Below are 22469 nucleotides of genomic sequence, written 5' to 3' on the forward strand. Positions count from 1 at the left end.
CGATGATAGGTTTGTAACGACGCCTTGTTTTGATGTCCCGACATAAACTTGGAAACCGACATCAATCACCGGCTGCTGTGGCACGGAGGCAGGGCGGTGTATAGGTCTTAATATACTTTGACGACTTACCGGTCATACATCCTGTGAATGACCTTTTTGCCAAAGCATAATGTCATCGTCTAGCAGTAGGTACAATTCCCCATCACCGATGACCAGGGTGAAGTTGTAGCAGACGAAATGTTAGACATTGTTTACAGAAATGCTTTTATCAATTATTGCTTGGAATACAAATACTGATATAGTGCAGATTCAAATCTGTAACACGGTATCTCACCTCTGTCGGCGCTGGTTCGAATCCCGCTCGCGCCGGTAATTGAGAAAGTCTCCCAGTTTACTTTCGGAAGGTCGGTGGTCTCTCCCCAGGTACATTGTACCTGGGTTCTCTCTTCCACCAATAAAAACTGGGCGCCACCATATAACTGAAAAATTGTTGAGTGTGGCAGAAAACACCAAAACAAACAAACAAAGAATACAAATAAAACCATAAATACATTTTGCGATGTTGATTTCATCTATCAATATACTTCTGTAATAAGTGAGAGCGATTGCTAGATGTGTATTGCCTTAGTGAAAGTAGTACCTGTTACCTACTTTTAACAAATGTCCATACGCACAGCCGTCACCTCTGTTAACCCCGTAATGGATTTAAGCAGTGATAAATACGTACTGCTCGTAATAGTGTTATGTAGGAGAATACAGTTGAAAATGTAAATATTTACAAATGTATCATTCAAACAAGACACTATCCACCCTGAAAGGTCCTATTACACCCACAAAGTGTTCCGTTTCGTTCCGTACAGATCCCTCCATCGTTTCGGGGTGTTGCTATAACGCAGAACGGAAAACGGAGCGGAATATAATGCTTAATTCATAAGGATTTGCATTGAATTTTACTTCGCATTAAATTTTAATGTGAAGTGAAATAATGCACATCAAATTAATTCGAATTACATATCGTTTACACGGCGGTAAAGTGAAGTCAACTAATGCGCATTAAATTTGTATGCATTTTTTAATTAACGGGCGCGAAATGAATTTTAAAAAAAAATTACTATATAATTGAATATTGTTTTTATGAATACTTTAATGAATATTGTATATATATACATAATTTACTAAGCTTACCACTGGTTAAATTTACTATCCACGGATCTACATACAAGGAGTTTATCGTGTTTGTTTTTATACATAATTTGTCGAAATGCGCATCTGGTGCATCAAAATTGGTACCGTATAAGTTTTACATACATTCCCAAGAAATTGCCCAATTTCCCTGACGACCAGCATTCATGAATGAATTGCGGATACGTATTATCAGCCTTCTATGCCGTCGCGTGGTATAACATTTAAATAATGGACGTAACATTTTTTTTCAAAATATAAGAAAGAAAAAAAAAACCATAAATCAAATACACATTATTTAATAACATACTGTCTGTATATGATTTAGCTTACCTGAGCTGAAAGCTCAAGCGAGCTTTTCTGATCACTCGTTGTCTCCAAAATTAAAATGGACCAATTTCAACGAAACTTAGTACTAATCATGTTTGGGTAAAGGGAATTCAAGTTTGTTCCAATGAAGAGCCATGCCCCGTTCATAGGGGAGATAATCACAAAAATGTAAAAATAGGCGGGGGTCATTTAAGTATTGTATCAAGAACCACTGGGCCAGAAAAACTGAACCCTACATGAAAGCTTCTTGATATAGTGGAGATTCAAGTTTGCCAAAATCATCCCCTCCTTGGGGGGCGGGGGGTGGGGGGGGTTAGAGTGGGGTCACAATAGGGGATCAAAGTTTTACATGCGAATGTATGGGAGAATGTTGTAAAATCTTCTTAAGAACAACTAGGCCATAAGATATCTACAAGAACTCTTTCTGATGAAGGGCATATTCAAGTTTGTAAAAACTATGGCCCCGGAGGTAGGATGGGGTCACAATATAGGATCAAGTTGTAAATAGAAATATATAGGGAATATCTTTAAATATCTTCTTCTCAAGAACCACTGGGCCAGAAAAGTTCACATTACACGATAGCTTCCTGACATATTGCAGATTCAAGTTTGTAAAACCCATGACCCCCTGGGGTAAGTCCGGGCCACAGTATTAATCAAAGTTTTACATGCGAATATATAGGGACAATCTTTAAATGTGAGCCAAGGTGACTCAGGTGAGCGATGTGGCACATGGTCCTCTTCTTTAATGATTGTTATCATTTTAAGTAGGGTTTTTTTTTTTCGCTCAAAACAACATAACCATCTATAGGTATCCACGGGTATAATGCATGTGACCTAAATTTGCCATTACGCATGGGTCTGCATTTGATCCACACTAGCTTGGCTAATAAGAGTTTTACAGAGGTGTTAATGGGCAGCGACATCTATGGGTAGAGCATGGGAAGAACAGACAAGGTTTATATCTCCCCAACTCGTGACCAAACGTCTTTAACACGCATACATTTACTTACCCATATAATACAGAGTATGTGTTTACTCACAATTGTAAGTGTGATATGTATAAAACAACGATAATTCTTATGAAGTCAACAATATAAACATCAAAATAACTTGTGTTTGATGACTTTGTGACACCAGAATTCACATCCTAAATAGGCGAGAACTTTTGACAGTTTTTTTTTTTTACTTATCTAAATGCTGGTATCTTATTATTTGGGTTGATAATGAGATTTTCGGTATAAAAATATAGACAATACATGCATATATATTTTCAAAAGCACAAAATAGAGGTGGGGCATAATGTATACAAAGATTTTCTTAGAGCGAGATTAATATAAGCCTTTTGGCTTGTTTCTCAATCTATTCCATGTATAAGACATTGTTTGTAAACATTATCGAATTATTTACGAATAAATATTGTTTAAACTATATATTCGGACATGATAGGGAGGACAGCAGACTATCTCCTGCATTTTAGAAATAGATATACATGTACATATTTTTTTTAAAACTTTGATGTTGCCATCAATTCTCTAAATTTCAGTGTATTTGGTACTTGAAAATATCTAGAAGTCAAGAATTCTTTCCGTAAAGTAGATCGAGATTTATATTCTAAGATAAAATGGTATTCGTCGGCTAATTTACCGGTATTACAGAATGCGCAATTTCTATCATTTGCTGGAATTCCATACCACTTACCTACCTTTATGGGTAAATGGTGTTTTGTTGTTCTGAATTTAACAAGATATTTCTAAAATTTCCTCGAAGGATTGTTTAAGTATTTCTCGACGCCAAAGTATCGCTTATTTTTTTTCTATAGATTTGACCCCTTGACGAATCATCCATATAAGTTGTCTTATACTGTATAGGCTGGTCTTTTAGTCTTTGTTTATTTACAGTAGTAATCCATTTAACATTAAACATTACAGAACACTGTCTTTTCCAAATATTATAGACCATATAGTAAAACCACGGAAATCTAAAAAAAAATTTTTATGAAAATAACCCACCAGTTCACGTTCCTATTGTTGTGCATGCACTGATTAAATGAATATCTAGATTCCTATATACATGTACAATAAACACAGTTTTGATTTCCTGGCCTTAAAATATTTTGCCAATATGAGATCATCCTAGAATTTATAGTGAGAGACAGCAGAATACGACTAGATTCACCAATGACCATAACACATAGTTATCGTAATCGGGGGCGGGAGCGTTTTTTTTTTTTCGAGGGGGGGTGTCAAAAAAAGAGGTAGTATCCACAGGCGCTTTATAATGTTTGCTGCTTCCCTTGATCATGATAAGACTTTTCATTTTAATTGTGCTGATCTTTTCATGCAATTATTGCATACAGTATTTCCCGTTTTAGCAACTCCCATCGTTTATTGTAAACCGTTACACTTCTGTCCAAACTTTTTCTTGCAAGGTCGACCCACGCCCACAAAAACGCTCAGGTCGTTCAAGCCACTCCACTAGAAACTTACCTACCGAACAAGATGTGCAAGTTATTTAATAACTGAGCGGCACTTTTAAACTGTTGATGATCATTATGAACGGATTTAGATTTGAGACAAATTCTTTGAACCGTGCTAGCTGCTCAATTCTTATTATTATATTCATTTACTAAATCACCGTTTGTTTACATTGCTTTTATAAGTCACAAATATTCCTCTGGGAGGAGGGGGGCTTATTGGAACAGCGTCCTGGATTGTGAACTTGCACATCAAAATATAGTGCTCATAAAATGAACGAAATGCATCGTTTATTCGACAAATTTATTGGATAAGTTATTTTTGGCAAAAATTAAGGAAGATCATTTTTAAAATGAAACTTCACGATAAAAGTTGCTTTGATATTTTATCCTGAATTTAGTGCCTCCTGGGTACTGCGGAGGCTCGACGTTCGATGTGAATATCGGGACGTACCAAGGATTTGAAACTGATGAATAGATGGTGCAGTTCTTATATTTTGACGTGGAAAAAACAGATTCCCCCTCCCATGTTTTTTTTTTTTCATATAACGAATTCCTCATTCGGCAAATTTCGACATATTTCGGTACTCTCTGGTACCGTACATCTAGCCATGGATGTATGACGGTAAATGGTATGTATCTACGCCTTACAATTACAATGCGGTCGTCTATTTACTCTCCAGAAAAAAAAAATCCGCTTTCAAAAAGTAGTGATAAAAAAATAAAAATCCAGAGGCATTGACTGGGTAGTCCCCATCATTTTTCATATGATGAAGAGCAATTCCCGTGACTCAATTGTGTTATCATAGGAGCAAACTCGACGCGTCGCTTCGCGACGCGAGTTTCGCTCGCTATAAGGTTGGAGAAGTCGCATGCGTTTCTGCCGGACAGATGTATGTTACTGCGGAAGTGTTCTAATTAAGAATGACATCTTTTATTTATCTTTTTTGTACAGGGTTTATATATCATATTTTTCATGATCACAAAAAAAATAATTCATGGTATGATATGTAATATTTTCGACCATAATTTCTAAATATCAAGATCTTTCCACTAATCATAGATTTCGATCACGTGACTTTACTCGTCCTCGATACTGACCCGCGGCCATATTGGAGGTGACGTTATCGTATGTTTACAAACTATAATCCGATTAAATTTGTCAAGATTTAAATGCTTTATTATGGTCTATAAGATTAATAAACATCCGTTGACATACCGCGACACTTTAGATATCACCTCGAGACTGAGATACGATGAAAAAATAGGATTAATCGGGAAACAAGATCCATATACATTGGAAAAGCAAAAATGGACACAGGACGTTGAGAAATGGGCAAGTGTCACTTATCCTGACATTGTCAATTATTTATTGTTTACCACACGTGCTTATACAATGGATGAATTAAAGTCATATAAAGGACTAGAGGCATATAATCAATTCGTCAGTGGCTGGGTTAGAGATGTCAAAGTGTGTGAAATTTCTGGTCTGTGTGTACACACTGCAAGGGTAAGTTGTATCAAATAATTCTTTATTGAATCAAATTAATTAAAAAAAACTCAAAAGAAACTGTATTATGCAGCTTTTCACAGTTACATTCTGACATGAACATACACGCATGACATGTGTCAATATTGGTACTTATTTTCCTTTTTGTATCTGTACTGTAGGGTTTGTGTCTTTGATACAGAAAATGCTTTAAGATATAAGAAATGGAAATAAAAACGAGACAGAATGTGTGTGTTCCCTAAAATTCTGTTCTGTCTGTTAAAGAAATTAAATATTTAGTATTAATTTCACATCATAACAGTTTGTCTACTTTTAGTACCACAATAATGATGAAAACATTATGAATACTTTGGGTTACAAATATGAGTAATCTGGATACCCCATCATAAATGTTGTTCAATTTCTATTGTAGGTGATGCACTCACAAAGACTCGGTGAAACACCTCTCAGCCCATGGGTCATAATACAATGTGATGGAAAAGTTTTGGCATCCCATTGCAATTGTATGGCAGGATTAGGCGAGTCATGCACTCGCATAGCAGCCATGCTATTTTCAATAGAGGCAACAGTGAAGATACGAGAGGCTCGTACTGTCACAGATTCAAAATCATACTGGTTACCCACTTCTATGAAAAGGGTAGATTATGCGAAAATTGAAGATATTGACTTTACCTCAACCAAAACAAAAAAGAAACAGTTAGACCAACAATTCTTAGATACACCTGTGGCCAAGAAAGTAAACTCATCTTTAAAACCGGTGAAAAAGCCTACAGAGAATGAAATATCTTTGATCTTGCAACAGTTGAGCTTAACTGGAGCACAGTCTGCAGTTTTGAGTATTAAGTAAGGCTTCCAACAACAATTTATACCTAAAGTTTTAGATAAAAAAATTCCCAAAATTTTATCTGAACTTTTCAATGAATCCTTATTAACAGCAAGTTTTAGTGACATTTTGACATATTGCAAAGATATCGAAGCGGTTGTTACTACAGGGGAAGCAAAAAGTGTAGAAATGACCACTAAGAAACAGGCTGAAACAAAACTATGGATCCAATTTAGAAGTGGTCGCATAACTGCATCTAGGATGTATGCTGCGTGACATTTTCTGTCATTGCCAACAGGGAGAAACTGACACTATGGTTGCTTGTGATAACCAAAATTGCCAATACCAATGTTTTCATCTTTAGTGTTTAGGCTTGAAGAAAAATGAACTACAAAAGGAAAATGGTATTGCCAAGACTGTAGTTGACTGCCTGAATTTAAATCTAAAGGGCGCTGTATTAGGAAAAAACTTAAGTGATATGATTCTATATGTACATGTACTTTTATTATATATACATGTATGTTGTATGTATGTTTTTATTTCAAAAAGCCCTGGATGCCTATTCTGCACAGAGGGTTTAAAATAAATATATTCACTGAAAACTGGTATTTATTTTTACTTCTTTTAATTCACTGCAAAACTTTTTTAAAAATTCAAATTGAAGTATGACATACCTGGTAACCTACATAACATTGGCAACAAAAAAAAACCTTGAAAATGTTTCTTAAAATCTATTATTTTTTAAAGAAACTTTCGTTCATCCCAACATATCATACATAATGTACATGTGGTGATAAGCAATTCAATAATTAGTCAAATGGTACTACAGACTTGCACATGTTTGTCAAGGCACAACACACAGTTACAATTTTATCAATGGTTGGGATTGAGCCATCAGAAGAAATTAAATAGTCTAAAGGCAATGTATCTTGTAAAATAACGTATTTATTTCGAACTAGTCCAATTACACTCTCAACATGAATTCGTACATGTGCCAATTTCCTAGTTTTCTCAATATCTACTGCAGAGAGTTGAGATTTTCCTTTTGTGAAAGCTGGAATCATCACCTCAGAACTTGCTTGTGCAACACTTTCCGCAATGTCAAATCCCCTGTCTGCCAAGACAATATCTCCATACTGCAATTTTTCAAGAAATCCCGAGTCATTGATAACAAATTTATCTGAAGTACGGCCACCATACCCTTGACTTATATAGGCAGAAACTATTTTTTTCACCCAAACTCTGCGTCTCGGCTTCAGGATTAGGATCATTCACTTTTATCTCATCTTCAGTTGTGTCTTGAGGGATATAAGAGAGTGTGCAGCTTCAACAGTTCTCCTTTTCTGTTGTCTTCCCTTCAATATGTTTCCTCTGTCAGGGGGTAGAGATTGCTTCATTGCTGTATTTATCATATCCCAGTTCCAAGCTTGGTAACTAGTCAATGGCTCCTTCTGGGTACAGAGGGGATGGTCGACCTTGAAAAAAAAAATTATTTGAACTTGGTCATAACGATTGTCTTTGTTCATATATTTTCTGTCACGTTTTGTTAATATACCCAGTAAGCACACTATTTACAATAAATTTAATTTATTTGATTTTAAAAAGCATATTTTTATTAAAGAACTTTTACCCAATTACGATTCCGTCAAGTTTGTGCATCGTATGTAAAAACACATACATGTACTATTTGTTTATATGCGAATTTTCCGGTTTATGAACGTTGGGTTTTTTTTTTTTTTGTTTGTTTTTTTGTTTTGTTTTTTTTTGTTGTTTTTTTTTTGGGGGGGGGGGGTAAATGAATAAATCTAGTTCACATGTTTTTAAATTACACTTGAACACTTACCATTCACAAAATGTTCCGAACACACTAGTATAAATGGGTACGATGAAGGTTGCAGGTCTGCTCTGCTGATCTTGGAAATCCACGATCTCCGTCTTTTTTCTGACAATTCCTGTGTTTTTTTCTCCCTGGTTTGATATTACAGCTGGCAGACGATAGAATGACACCTTGTCCTTCCCACCTGTACTCGTACAACCAATGATCGCACAATAATTCACCATAATTTTACGATTTGAATATGAAAAGCCGAAGGCACTTGTTCACCTCCAAGATGGCGGAAGATTAGCATAACTATAATGCGTGACGTCACACGAAAACTATGTATAATAGCAAGGCATTCTATTATTAGAAGACAAAATAAATAGTGTTTGACTAGCGACGTGTGCTGTAAACGCCACGCCATCAAGCTGTATGTACACGGACTGTACGAGAACTGAACACGGTCATAACATGTCAAACTGCAGGGGCGGACCCAGGAATTTTCGATAGAGGGGTTCTACCATTAATTTTGGCTTTCAAAGGGGGTAAGGTGGGGTTTCCACCCTCAGAATGCGTTATTCTTACATTTTTTAGTAAAATTTTCTAACGAAGGAGGGGGTGTCCGATCCCCGGAACCTCCTCTGTATCCGCACCTGAGTTGGAGCATTACATTGAATATGGAAAACTGTTGTCAAGATCGTAGGGTTGGGGAAAAGGGGGAGGGGAGGGGAGGGGAAGGGGAGGGGGAGGTGGTCCAGCAGTATCTAATGTTTATTTCTGTCCAAATTGTAATACCAGGAACGTTGCATTGCATCGAGTGATTTTTTCTTTGTGTTTTTGTTTGTTGGTTTTTTTTCTCTCTCTCTTCTTTTTGTTTTCATTTTAAGGGGGCAGCCGGAGAAGAAGTTGGTTTTACAATTTTCTGAAAAGTCTTAACTTGCAAAATTCAAAAATTAAATCAAAACTCTAAATCCTAAATTTTGGGGGTAAGGTGACAAGGGTTCATCCTTTTTTTCAATTCTTCAGTTAACTTGATTACATTTCCACTACAATTCACTACTGCTATTTAAAACAAGGGTCAGGAACCAGCCTATAGATCGAACGTTGAAAATGGCCTGTATTAATGGAAAAAAGGAACGTCCAAAAAGTGTATGTCTAGTTTCCACCTCCACGCAATGCTACGTAACTAAATCCAAGTCGAGCTATTTAATGTTTCAAAAGTTGATTTAAAAAAAAATGAATTATTCAATTGCACATAAAAAACAAAAACCAACCCAGACTTAAAGGGACAGATTGCACTAGAGAAGGATGCAATATACATATACATGAAGTTGACATTGTCCAGGCACTACCAAATGAGTAGTTATCTCATTTTGATAACGCAATTTATGGAAGACAAACGCATTTCGTTTCTTTTTAAATTCATTTTGAGGGTTATATTCTTCTTAAACATAGAGTGATACATAACGTGAATTATCTTCTAAAACTATCACAGATAACTATCATAATGCATCTCTTTAAACTCTTATAGATAATGACGTATCTCTTCAAACTATTATTGATAATGACGTATCTTTTTAAATTAATTAATCTTTACACTATCATAGATAATGATGTTATCTCGTTAAACTATTATAGATAATGACGTATCTCTTTAAACTATTATGTATAGTCATGTGTCTTTTTAAACTATCACAAATAATGACACATTACAGACAGTGATGTCATACTTACATATCCAGGACGCTGCTCTCTGTACGCCCCAGACTTCTATTGTTTTGTGGATGAGGATGTCCATCTGTAATCGGTACACCAGGGAGGGATAGAGACCATCATCACAATAAACATGTTTTGAACTTCCACTTCCGACCCTGCAGTACTTCCTCACTTTGGTCATACACAACGAAGTCAACATGTAACTGTGGTTAGAGAACTTTGAGTTTGTGCTCTCCCAGAGCTGGTACATCGCATCCTCGGCGTATTTTGTAGATGTAATTTTTAGATATTGGTCGTTATTTTGTATTAAGTTCATTCTCATCAGTTCATCAATATCATGTTTTGTATCCATTACAGACACATTTTCGGCATAAAAGAGTTTTTCCCGGATAGTATTAAGTGATTTCAACCATTGATCACTTTTGCTCCAACTAATTTTGTTGTCGTCATAACACAAAAGAGAGTACAAAATGGCTTTTTGGTTGTTTGGTAGGATTCCAATCTTCTCTGTATGAAAGGAGAGAAAGATAAATATGAATTACATGATAATGCATCACAATACATAAACCGAAGGAACTGTTGGCCAGTCTTTAAATCGAACATGTTAAGATATCACGTTTGAATGCATCTAACTATTTGAAGACTACACATGTAATATCAAGCACAACACGATGATTTGTAACGTCTTGAATAATTATGTTTTTACATCACATGCATCATGTAAGTCTGACGGGAATTTTATGAATGTAATGTTTACTACCGATACTGTAGATCGCGATATATTTCTAATATAAAATAGTAGGTACGTAAACGATTACCCTAGATCATATTTGCTTCAGGTGTTGAGCTATTAATATAACACCTTAAGAATTGTTGGGGTATTATTTTCCATTACATTACTACGCATTCCGTATTGATGGAATCGACAAAGATACTAATATGAAGATGTGCACACCCTGCAGAGGTAAAATTGCAAGTTATCTTTGGCGTATAATTGGAATGTTTTATGTTACAAAAAACCTTAATCACATGTTGACCATGCTGATAACTTCAAAAAATAATCATGGTGAACATCCATTTGTTTTGTATATGTTCAATATATGATAACCATATGATACTGAGCAGGTGGTTAACGTATGTTATTGTTTCAATACAGGAGATGGCACAATACGGCCCATGAACTATAGTTATCCAATGTTAGCATGTCCTTGTATATTTGACTCACCTTTTAAATGTAAAACTTATACGGTACCAATTTTGATGCACCAGATGCGCATTTCGACAAATACTGTCTCTTCAGTGATGCTCAACCGAAAGTTTTGACATCCGAAATAACAATAAACTTGTAAGAGCTATTTCATGGTAAAGCAGAGTGCCAAAAAACAGTCACCATGGACAAAATTACACAACATCATTTACTAAATCAAAATGTTTATTAATAAGTATTAGTTTTAATATTTGGCATGTTCGAGTTTCAGAGGAATATGACAAAATTAATAAAAGATCCCAATTTACCATTTATTTTCTGGGCAGAAATAAACAGATTTATGAATTTATTTCTTAAGGATGTGGTATCGTGGTAATTTTACCGCGAATGAGTCTCGATACTTTTTCGAGGTGACGTAAGTCAGCCTCGTATGTCAGACCCCAGCTTCAATGGCGCCCTGTTTTAATCACTACCATTTGCGAAATCACTTTGATTTTTAATATAAGAAATTTGTTGTCACATATGCTAATGCAACGTAAAAGCTGTCACAATTCACTTTGAGATTGATATAGGATCCATATGTTTACCCTCTACGATAAGCGAGTTAAATAAGAATTTATGAAATCGCAATTTTTATCCCTTCGATATGAAACAAAGTCCACACATCAAAAGGAATCGCGAATTAGTGTTTAGGTGTGTAAACAAGATCAAAATTATTTGTCGTTTGCCAACATTTTATTCCACGACCTTAGAAAAACAGAATTGGACTGTAGGAAACGATTTGCATTGTTTCTGTATTCATTCGCATTTTCACATATAGACGGGAAAAACATGGTCTATTTTTCTCTAGGAATTCTGGGTAAACAGCTGTCTCCTCTTATGTCTGAAAATTATGTTAATTAGCCGATTTATCGCCTATCAAAAAATAGTTCACATTGATACTATGTTCCATTTTTATTAAACTGTTATATATAAATTCTGTTTTATGTCAGATTGAAGAAGTTTTCCTTGTATGTGATCTGTTGTATTTATCAAGCAGAAATTGTGTGTAATTAGAATTTTAATATTAAACTCTGTACTATTTCTCTGTATCCATACGTGCCACGCTATCCTGTTTATCAACAAGGAGAAAACGTCTTGCCTGAGAGAACTGATATATTCTTGCCAACGCATTAACTCAAGGTAATTATCTGAAACCCAATGTGTTAATTTCGTACAATTTTACCAAAATATTTCTTTTGGACGCATTTTTTGAGATTTTAATACTACATCTGGGTGTAAACATGTAATCTGCGATCGAAAGGGCCGAGCGCCATTTCCCGCGCTCTTTCATGGTCAAGTCAGATAACTGTAAACATTGATTAAGAAATATAAATGAACATGTTTTTGTGAATATATTTGTTATTCAAGAAAAGAACTCTATTGGAAATAATATATTGGAAATCAAGTTTACATTTCTTTGTCACGAAATATGATTTATCTCAAGAGTTGAATGAATTATCTCAAGAGTTGACACTTGTTTTCAAGAGTTGATATTTCAAGAGTGGAAATTTTCTTGGACTGGTTTAACTTTGACTCAAGAATTGAATGAGTTATTTCAAGAGTTGACAGTTGTTGTCGTCATCAGATATGAAGGGTAGCAAAAAAAAGAAAAAATCATGATTTTGATAGTCATCAAAGGGAGAGCCCAAAATCTGTCAAAAAAAGAAAAAGTCACAATGTAAGAAAAGATCCCATAATTTTGAAATGCGTGTCTGCCAACTTTCATCAAGGGTCAGAAACTTTCTCAGAATATAGCAGAGGTAGACAATGTGTAGCAAATTCACTTGTGTGCATTTCATTTAATGCAGTTAACCAAACATTGTTTGGAGATTGGGATGCGAATGATATTCATTTTGTTCTCGAAAAAGGTGATGTTTTATACAAGCATGCAAGACAGGCCTGTCCACATGAACATCTTAACCCAGAGGACTTGCCCAAAAATGTTTGCATTCAAAATCAGTTGCTTCATGTGTCTGCTTTACCAGTTTATGCAGGGGAAATACAATCCACTTTTAAAGATAACGGCCCTTTCCTCTCTCTTGCTACAGCACTGAATTTATGCTTTGCAGATACCAAAGATGGAGGTATATTTATATGCAATGGCAGTTCTGCTGCTGTATTCTGCTCAGGCAATCTGTTCCATGTTTTCGATCCACATGCACGTGATGCAAACGAAAATGTTAAGGCAGACGGTTGCTCTGTTTTGTTGACAGTCAGTGGTTTTTTTTTCAACTTTACAAGCTCTTTTGAGAAAGCTCTTTGGGTGTGAAGAGGGTGCAGCTTTTGAATTGTATGTAGTTTCGATGGCAAATGTAGAAATGATGCCTGTTGTCCAAAGACATGTCCAAAGACAAGCTGAAGATAGATGTTGTTTAACTATGGATAGTATACAACCAATTTCCAGTCTGTGCCATAAATGTCTTTCAGGAATTGGTCAGACTCAGAGCAACAATAATTATTTATCGAACAACTGTGATGAAGTAATAAAGCACTTTCATTCAGCTGTAAATACAGGCCCATCTTTTGTCTGTAAAAGTTGTTCTCGGGTTTGGTTTAAACACTCAGTTAGAAAAGCGACAGGAATAAGTGAAGATTTCTTGCATCAGCATGGCTTTCAAAAGCAAGACATTATTTGTAACACCTGTCACAAATATTTAAAAGCAGGAAAAGTTCCTCCATGTTCATTCATGAATGGTTTAAAATTCCCCTCCAAACCTCCTGAGTTGAACATTACACCCCTTGAAGAAAGACTCGTAGCTCCCAGAATCCCGTTTATGCAGTTATTCAAAGCAGAAGGTATCGAATTGAATGAGTCTTGAAATTACCAAGATGTTGAATCAGAGGACGAAACTGAAATAAATTCTACATCGACCACAAATTCAGCAGAAGAGTCCATCATAGAAGCTTGGACAGAAGAAGGTAGTGTGGACGAAAGGCCAACGGGCAATATGGACACTCTAATGCAAAGTATTGACTTCCGAGAATTTAATCAGGTTTTGAGTGTTGCTCCAGGTGAAAACTTTAACCCTCCGAGTATATTTCAAGATAAAAATGCAGAATTTTTAGCATTTCCTACCATCTATTGTGGAGAAGAAAGACCAGACAACACATTAAGAACTGTTCCTTTGCATTACAGTACTATTTGCAAATGGGAGTTGAGAAATGTTGATAGGAGATGTGCACAATGTGTTCCAAATCTATTTTACAAGTTGAAAAGAATACAAATTAAGCAAATCCAGGACAAAGTCATGCTTGCTATGCGGAAGTGCAAACTACAGGGTAAGAAATACACTGCGGCACAAATACTTGACTCGCAAACTGCGGACTCCATTGTTCGATTGAATGAAGAATTTCATGTTCTCCGGAAATTACGAGGATCACCCCCTTACTGGGAAAAAGCTAAAAGGGACATTTTTGCCATGATCAGGCAACTGGGTTTACCTACTTGGTTCTGTTCATTTTCTGCAGCGGAAACGAAATGGACACCACTACTTAAAACACTTGGAGAGCTTTATAGAAAATGTAACCTACACAGAAGAGGAAATTATGAACATGAGCTGGGAACACAAAAGTAAACTAATTAGGTCTGACCCAGTAACTTGTGCAAGATATTTTGACTTCAGGTTTAACAAATTCTTTGCAGAGGTATTGGGCCACAAAATGAACCCTGTAGGTTTTATTGAAGACTTCTTTTACAGGATTGAGTTCCAGCAGCGAGGCTCTCCTCATGTGCATATGCTTCTTTGGATCAAAGATGCCCCCATCTGTTCAAACTCACTCATATGAAGAAGTGGCTCAATTCATTGACAAGTATGCAACTTGTGAAAAGCATGGGGCAGATGATTTCCTGATAAATTACCAAACACATCCTCATGTTAGGACATGTATGAAAAAGAATAAACCCATATGTAGATTTCATTTTCCCATACCGCCAATGCCTCAGACTGTTGTTCTTGCACCTCTGGATGAAGATGATCAGAATTTCTCAACAGCTGTTATATCTTACTAGAAAATTGTAGATTACCTTAATTCATCAAAGTTCAGAGAGTCTGAAATTGAAATGACATTTCAAGAATTTTTATCAGAATTGCAGATCAATGTGGAATGCTACATCACGGCAGTGAGGTCATCTTTGAAACAAGAAAAAAATTTTCCTGAAGCGAAATCCAAATGAAGTGAGAATTAATGCATACAATAGTGTTCTACTAAAGAGCTGGCAAGCAAATATGGACATTCAGTTTATTTTGGATGCATATGCATGTGCCACTTACATTGTGTCCTACATTTCTAAAGGTCATAGAGGAATGTCGAACTTGCTGTGGCATGCTTGTAAAGAAGCAAGACAAAATGACTCTGATATTCGCCAACAAGTGAAACGTATAGGAAACAAGTTTCTCTCTCATGTTGAGATAGATGCTCAAGAAGCAGTGTACCTGGTACTTCAAATACCACTGAGGCATTCATCAAGGTCCGTGACTTTTGTTAATACTGCTCCCATAGATGAGCATGCTGTTTTGTTGAAACCTAGGCATGTTTTAGAAGAACTGAAAGAAAGCAGTACAGATATTGAAGCTGGTAATATCATAAAAGTGTATCAACAACGACCAAAAGTTCTTGAGGGAATCTGCCTTGCTGATGTTGTGTCCTGGTTTCAAGTTAAGTATCACAAGGAAAACATCAAACAGAACACTTCAGAGGAGTTGCCTGAAAATGAGCCAGAAGAAGAAATTTCAGAGGATGCAATTCCTGTCATGTCAAATTCCTGTGAATTTGCTCAGAGTTACATGTTTAGGAATGGTACAGAAATTGTCAAAAGAAAAAAGCCCATGGTTTTAAGATGGGTACATTTTGATATTGAAACAGATAGCGAGAAACATTATCGTGAACTTTTTATGTTGTTCAATCCTTGGAGAAATGAAAAAAAAGGATTTGATCAATAAATTCCAATCTTTTGAAGCAAAATACAAGTCATGTGAAAATCAAATTCAGCAGAAACTTTCTGAATATCAACAAGGTGGAAAGGCTTTGAATGATATGGAAAACATGCTTCATAATGTAGATGCAGAGGATTTGTGTACAAATTTTGTTGCTCCAGGAAATGAACATGAGGAAGAAATACACAGAGAAGAAGGATCAACTCTCTCAGAAAAATGGGGTTGTTTTGATCCTGGTAAACATGCACCAGACTATGACATAGGCCTTGAACTTGGAATTCAACGAAAACAACTTGATGAGGATATTTCGCAAATGGGTGAAATGAAGGACATTCCATACAGGGAAATGTTGAGAGACCTCAATCATCAGCAAAGGGAATTCTTTTATCATATACTACACTGGCTGAAAACTAAGAAAGAGCCTTTGTATGCTTTTTTATCTGGTGGAGCAGGAGTTGGAAAAGGTGTACTTACAAGAGCCCTTTATCAAGCATTGTTGAAATATTACTCTCACCAAGTTCATGAAAATCCAGACAATTTGCATGTTCTTCTCTGTGCACCAACCGGAAAGGCAGCCCATAACATAAATGGTTCTACAATCCATGCAGCATTTTGTATTCCAGTTGGTAGAGGATTTGCTTACAAACCACTAGACATGCAACAATTAAATACCTTGCAAACACGATACATGAGTTTAAAGGTCATTTTTATAGATGAAATTTCAATGGTAGGTTATGGCGTGTTTAATTTCATGAATCTCAGACTGCAAGAAATAAAAGGATGCACAATGTCTTTTGGTGGTGTAAATATTGTTGCAGTAGGTGATCTGTTTCAGCTAAAACCTGTCATGGATGGTTGGATTTTTTCTCCGCCTAATACAGGGTATGGTCCATTAGCAGCAAATCTGTGGAGAGACAATTTCAAGTTGTTTGAATTAACCATAATAATGCGCCAAAGGGATGACAGGACATTTGCTGAACTGCTGAACAGATTGCGAGAAGGAAATCAGACTGAACAAGACATCAGTCTACTATGTCAATGTGTGAAAGAAGAGACTCCAGAAATTACAAGTATACCCCACTTGTTCACTACCAGAAAGGAAGTACAATCTTACAATAACAAGATATATGAAATGGCAGATGAATCACAGAAAGTAAGCATTAATGCTCTTGACTGGGTTATTGGAACACCTGATGACGCTGTGAAATTAAAAGTGTTAACAAGAGTCCCTGATGATTGTGCAAAAACAATGGGGCTATCTTCCATGTTGTTCTTGGTTATTGGAGTTCCAGCTGAAATAACCAATAATGTTAATGTTCGAGATGGAATCACAAATGGTGCGTCATGCACTGTAAAACTCTTTGATTATCGTGTGGAAGGATGAACAAGGTGTAGCATCATTTGGGTGCAATTTGATGATGAAAACATTGGAAAGGAGTTGCGCAAAGAATATACAAGGCTATTCAAAAGTGATATTGAGAAAACTTGGACACCAATTTTAGAAATTACAAGGCAGTTTAATATTCAACTGAATGGAACATATCATGTAAAACGAAGACAGTTTCCCCTAAGGTTGGGAGCTGCCAAAACAATTCACAAAGCCCAAGGCTCAACTATGAAATCAACAGTTATAAATTTTGGCTCCAGAAAAAATGACCATATGCTTTATGTGGGACTAAGTAGGGTTGCCCATATCGAGAACTTGCACATCACCTATTTGAATGAAAAGAAGATATCATTATCACCAGCTGTGTTGGAAGAAATGAGCAGGTTTCGAAATGAGGGCAAAATGAGAGTCTGCATTGACAATTTGAAAGAGAAAGATCCTTGTACTACAGTTTTGACATCATTTAACATCAGATCCCTTCATAAGCACAAGGAAGATTTGGAAAAGGATTTAAACTTTATGTTTTCAGATGTATTAGCAATATCTGAGACAAGACTTGTTCAAACTGATGAAGATGAGACATTCTCATTGTCAGGATATAGAATGTATAGGTTTGACTCTCCACAACATTGCACTCAAAGACCATCATATGGTCTTGCTTTTTATGTTAAAGAATCGCTAACTGTAAAGAAAATCAACAAAAGGAGAGAACGAAATGTTCAATTTTTTTCCTTGGAAATAGAGATTCGCAGTGGAAAGTCAATTTCATTTATGTTATTGTATGTTCCACCAAAGACAGATTTGTTGACAGTAAAGAAGTCTTTTTCAAGATTGTTTGGAAGATCTAAATCCTGTAGTATTGACCGGAGACTTCAATATTGACAACCTTTCATCACAAACAGGAAATCTCATGACGTTCATGTCTGAATTTAATCTTAAATACCTGCCCACAGATTCTACCACTGACTATGGATCTGCACTTGACCACATATACACAAACATTTCTGATGCTCAAATTCAAAGTTGGGGGACACTTGAGTCTTACTTCTCAGATCATAAACCCCTGTATATTGCACTGAAATTCATGACAAAAAAACTTGTTTATGTTATGCAATGTTTAAAAAAAGTACTTTCCCCGATGTGACTTTGGTTGCCAACACTTTATGATATAAATTCTCATTTGAAAAGACAATATTCATTCAGCTGTATTTAATTCATCTTGAAGAACATCCTACACTAAAATGGTAATAATTCACTTTCTTGCTACTTGTGAATACATCTATCTACTTAAATTTAGATAAATATGACTCATTGACTGCAAAATCTAATTTTTTTTTCTTTCAAGAAAATGAACAATGAATTAGAACATTTTGCAACAGTTGGTTACAAAAATCATAGCAAGATACAAGATGGTGATCTCTTAAATTCACACTCAAACAAAATTTATGCATTTTTCAATTCCAGATGCTGACAGTTGCAAAACTGAGTAAATCAAAAGGGAGTAAGCCATACTCGCAACCATTAAAAGTGAAAGTATGTGCTGTCAGAACACTGCAGAAGTACCAGGTTGACTGGTGAAAAAAAGGAGTGCTTCACTGTAGGATTGGCAGATGCAACAGATGCCCTGAAGGGGACTGTCTATGACAGCTCAAAGCTGAAGATCTTGAGTCCCAGTAGCACTGTGATTGTGATGAACTATATATTCAAAAATGACAGTGAACCTACAGTTGTGATAACCAAAACACGAAGGTTCTGAAGACGGGGGCCATGGAGGTTCCACAGGGAATAATGGACAAGGGTGAACAGATCGCCAACCCACCACCCGCTGTGACACGCCCTATAAAAGATGTGAAAACCTCCCCTGTGAAGTCGCTGGTGTCAGTTAAGGGCAGAGTTGTGTCTGTAAGTATAAATTTAAATCACCCCACCCCCTTCTGTATTATTTCTAGAAGCTTTATATTCTTTCATTTGCTTTATTTCATTTGTTTTGCATAATGGAGGAGTGAATGATAATGTTCACTGATATATTTCTAAGGAAATCAATATGACAAATGATACTTTTTTTTAAATTGCAACACTTTAAATTAATACCTGCACGTTCAACATGTTTGCCATATAACCCAACTTACTGAAAGCTATTCTACTATGAGATCTATGATAAGGTATTAAGAATATTTCAGCGGGTGGCTCCCATGGAATTTTTTCTTGAAAGAGGGATCATGCATAGAATTTTTCTGTAGCTTCAGTAGAAGCTATTTTTAACAGGATGTTTTTGGTTGTTATTTTTAATTTACTACTTCTTTTTACAATATATTGTTTTGAAAGTTATTTTAAAAATTTGTCATATAGAAGTTTAAAATTGTATAAATCTAATAAGCTTGTGACAGCGGCAATTATTCATTATTCAGAATTGTTACCTCAGTATCAAGGGTTCAAGAATATGAAATGTAACCATTGAAAAAAAAAACCATCGGGCTCGAGATTCTTTCTCCTTTATATTGCCAGTTGGAATTTCCTCTGAATTTGTGCATGCTTCCGATATTCCTAGAAACTCTTTTTCTGCTTTGTTACTTCTCCCATTTTTTGGGTTCCCAGGGGATGGTAGATTTTTAAATAGAACCTGATATTGTCTTACGGACCCGGTTTTACAATAGAATTCGTTTTGTGTATTAACAATGTAACAAGACAAACACGGGCGATAACTCGAACTCTTTGCATTTACAATGAACAATTTAGAGAGTTCCGAATGTAAACATGGCGTGTAAATTCGAAGCAAGAAAAAACGTTGACGGTTGAGAAATCGTCTTTATATGGATTACTTTCTAGGGTAAAAGGCATATATAAACTCAAAAAGGTTTGTTAGGATTAATTTGGTAGTTATTTTTAGTGTGGTGAGGGCTTGTGACGGGACACAGATTATTCTAACTAGTAGATTTTATACTTGAAGATCTTTGACAGCTTTGTTTTTTATATAGTGTTATTCCCATACATGTGTCCTTGAACTGAATTTGCGGAATGGTGTTCTTTATAGTATTTTTCTGAACAAGGATTTCATTTATTGTTGATCTTAATATTCATTATGCAGATAGAAAAGCAATTGTTACAAAGTTGCATACTGCTCATTATTTTCTTAGATTTTAGTAGAATTCTTCTAAAATCTTGTTAAAATTGTCAACAAATGTGATATTGTAGATTTGGATATTCTAAATATGTCTTTGCTTTTTTAATTCAAGGAGGACATGACAAAGACTGTAAAGGTGAAGGGGGTTGATGTTTGTGTGAAAAGTGTGGCATTAAAGGATGAGACTGACAGCATCAAAGTCTCCCTCTGGAGAGACTTAAGTGACACTTCCATTGTCGGGAAATATCTTTCAATAACAAATGTTGTTGTTACAAGCTTTAATGAGGAAATTTCCATATCAACAACTTCCAAAAGTGCTCTTGAAGTAATGCACTGTTATTTTCAATGCAGAAACAAATTTGAAACCTGAATGTACATGACATTTAAAATTGTTATATATTTGATTTAACAATGCATATTTAAAGAATATATCTATAAATAGGGATATTTATCCTGAAAAAATGATAAAATACATGAACAGATGCTTGCTGTACTGTTTTTTATGACTACACAATATTTTCAAAAAAAAGGTGTTTGTTGACCTAGTTTTCTTCACTTAAGATAATTCTTGATTGTTTTAGGAGTGCGAGCCACCAGTTGCAAAAGTACAGGGATCTGTCATTGGCTTCGACCAAACTGAACTGCATATCTCACTCCTAATGAACATCAAGGATGACTATGCTACATATGATGTACCACTTGCCATGCTAGGTAATGCCCTTGGTTGCTCCATTAAAGACTTGGAAGAATCTTCCATTTCAGTGCTGTTTCGTATTGAAAGACTCAACTGTTGAGGAGATTATCTCCATCAGTAAATCTACATGAATGCCTTATGACAACATGTCAATGTAAAATCCAGTAAGACCTTCCTTTTTCAATTATTGTGAACATTTTTTACATTTCTGTATCCCTCCATATCTGATATATTTGTAATTTTTAAATTCTTTATGACACTACAATATTTTCACTTGTTTTTAATGAACTTTTTTTTTATCAGAAGTGTGCACAGCATGTCATTATTTACTCAATTTATTTGAAGAGTTGATTAAGGAGGGGATTATCTTGCTAGGTCAGGAAGGGTGAAAGTATTCAGAAGTGAATATTGATTCTTCCAGGATGAAGATGTTTACATTAAAATTTTACTTGTGTTTTAAAATAGTAATTATCTCACAACAGAGTTGGCTACTGTTTTCTGTTTTTGAGTACAGTTTGAATTGTTTATCCAGGTAATCATAATGCACAATGTTAATAGTTTTAAAGATTTCCTTTCATTACAGTTGCTCACCTTTAACCTATGCTTCTCTCAAGTTATGCTCTTGTATGGTTGTGTTTTTGTTTACATTTTGAGCTAAATACGCCATACAAGGTTCCACATGTTGTTTGAACCAATCATTATATTTATCATTAAACAAAGTATACCATTTCCCATCTTTTGATGGTTTCTTATAAGGGTTACAAATTGTCTTTCCGTTGTGTATGTTCAGTAACATTTAATGTGTTTGTTGCTCAAACATATCAATGCAGAAAGTTTTATACCTTTTTTTCTATCACTGCCACCGTGGTACACATGGCAAGCCTTATCTTAATAATATACAAAACTATTTAATGTACAACAGTTATTATTAACTCCTTTGCAGTTGTAAGAATGTAGGTACATTTATGGCAATTTCCCCCTGGCACATATATGTATTTAATGTATATAGAACTTTCTTCAAGCTGCTCATAGAAAAGGGAATGTTTTTTTTTTCTGTTCAAGTACCTGTGATATTTTACTGCAGTTCCCTTAGAAGATATTTGGCTATTTGCTTGAATTTTTCATATCTCCTTATGCTACTGTGGTATTACTTTAAGCCATATGTGCCATTGTGTACAATTCCAAAAGATTTGTAACTTCTTCAGATGCAGCTATTAGCATACTAAGT

At 35.4% G+C, this 22469-nt stretch overlaps 1 protein-coding gene and 1 pseudogene across 1 annotated transcript; one reads left to right on the forward strand and one right to left on the reverse strand.

Moving 5' to 3' along the window:
- Nucleotides 1–7130: 7130 nt before the first annotated feature.
- On the reverse strand, nucleotides 7131–10037 carry LOC130053666 (uncharacterized). The gene is made up of 3 exons (XM_056161053.1): nucleotides 9875–10037; nucleotides 8165–8342; nucleotides 7131–7527 (listed from the first exon to the last, which is right to left on the reverse strand). The coding sequence occupies exons 1-3, from the start codon at nucleotides 10035–10037 to the stop codon at nucleotides 7131–7133; spliced, it is 738 nt and encodes a 245-aa protein (XP_056017028.1).
- Nucleotides 10038–18890: 8853 nt separating this feature from the next.
- Nucleotides 18891–21341, forward strand: LOC125674245 (uncharacterized; annotated as a pseudogene).
- The last annotated feature ends 1128 nt before the right edge of the window (nucleotides 21342–22469 follow it).

Source organism: Ostrea edulis, chromosome 3 (genome assembly GCF_947568905.1).
Source record: "Ostrea edulis chromosome 3, xbOstEdul1.1, whole genome shotgun sequence".
NCBI lineage: Eukaryota > Metazoa > Mollusca > Bivalvia > Ostreida > Ostreidae > Ostrea > Ostrea edulis.

Excerpts from the sequence above, each read along its gene's own strand:
- LOC130053666 (XM_056161053.1), bottom strand. The coding sequence starts at position 10,037 with ATGACCAAAGTGAGGAAGTACTGCAGGGTCGGAAGTGGAAGTTCAAAA. Across the intron at positions 8,343-9,874 it reads GAGAGCAGCGTCCTGGATAT|GTGGGAAGGACAAGGTGTCA; the intron begins GTAAGTATGACA and ends GTACGAGTACAG. Across the intron at positions 7,528-8,164 it reads TTCGGAACATTTTGTGAATG|TCAAGGGTATGGTGGCCGTA; the intron begins GTAAGTGTTCAA and ends TGCCTATATAAG.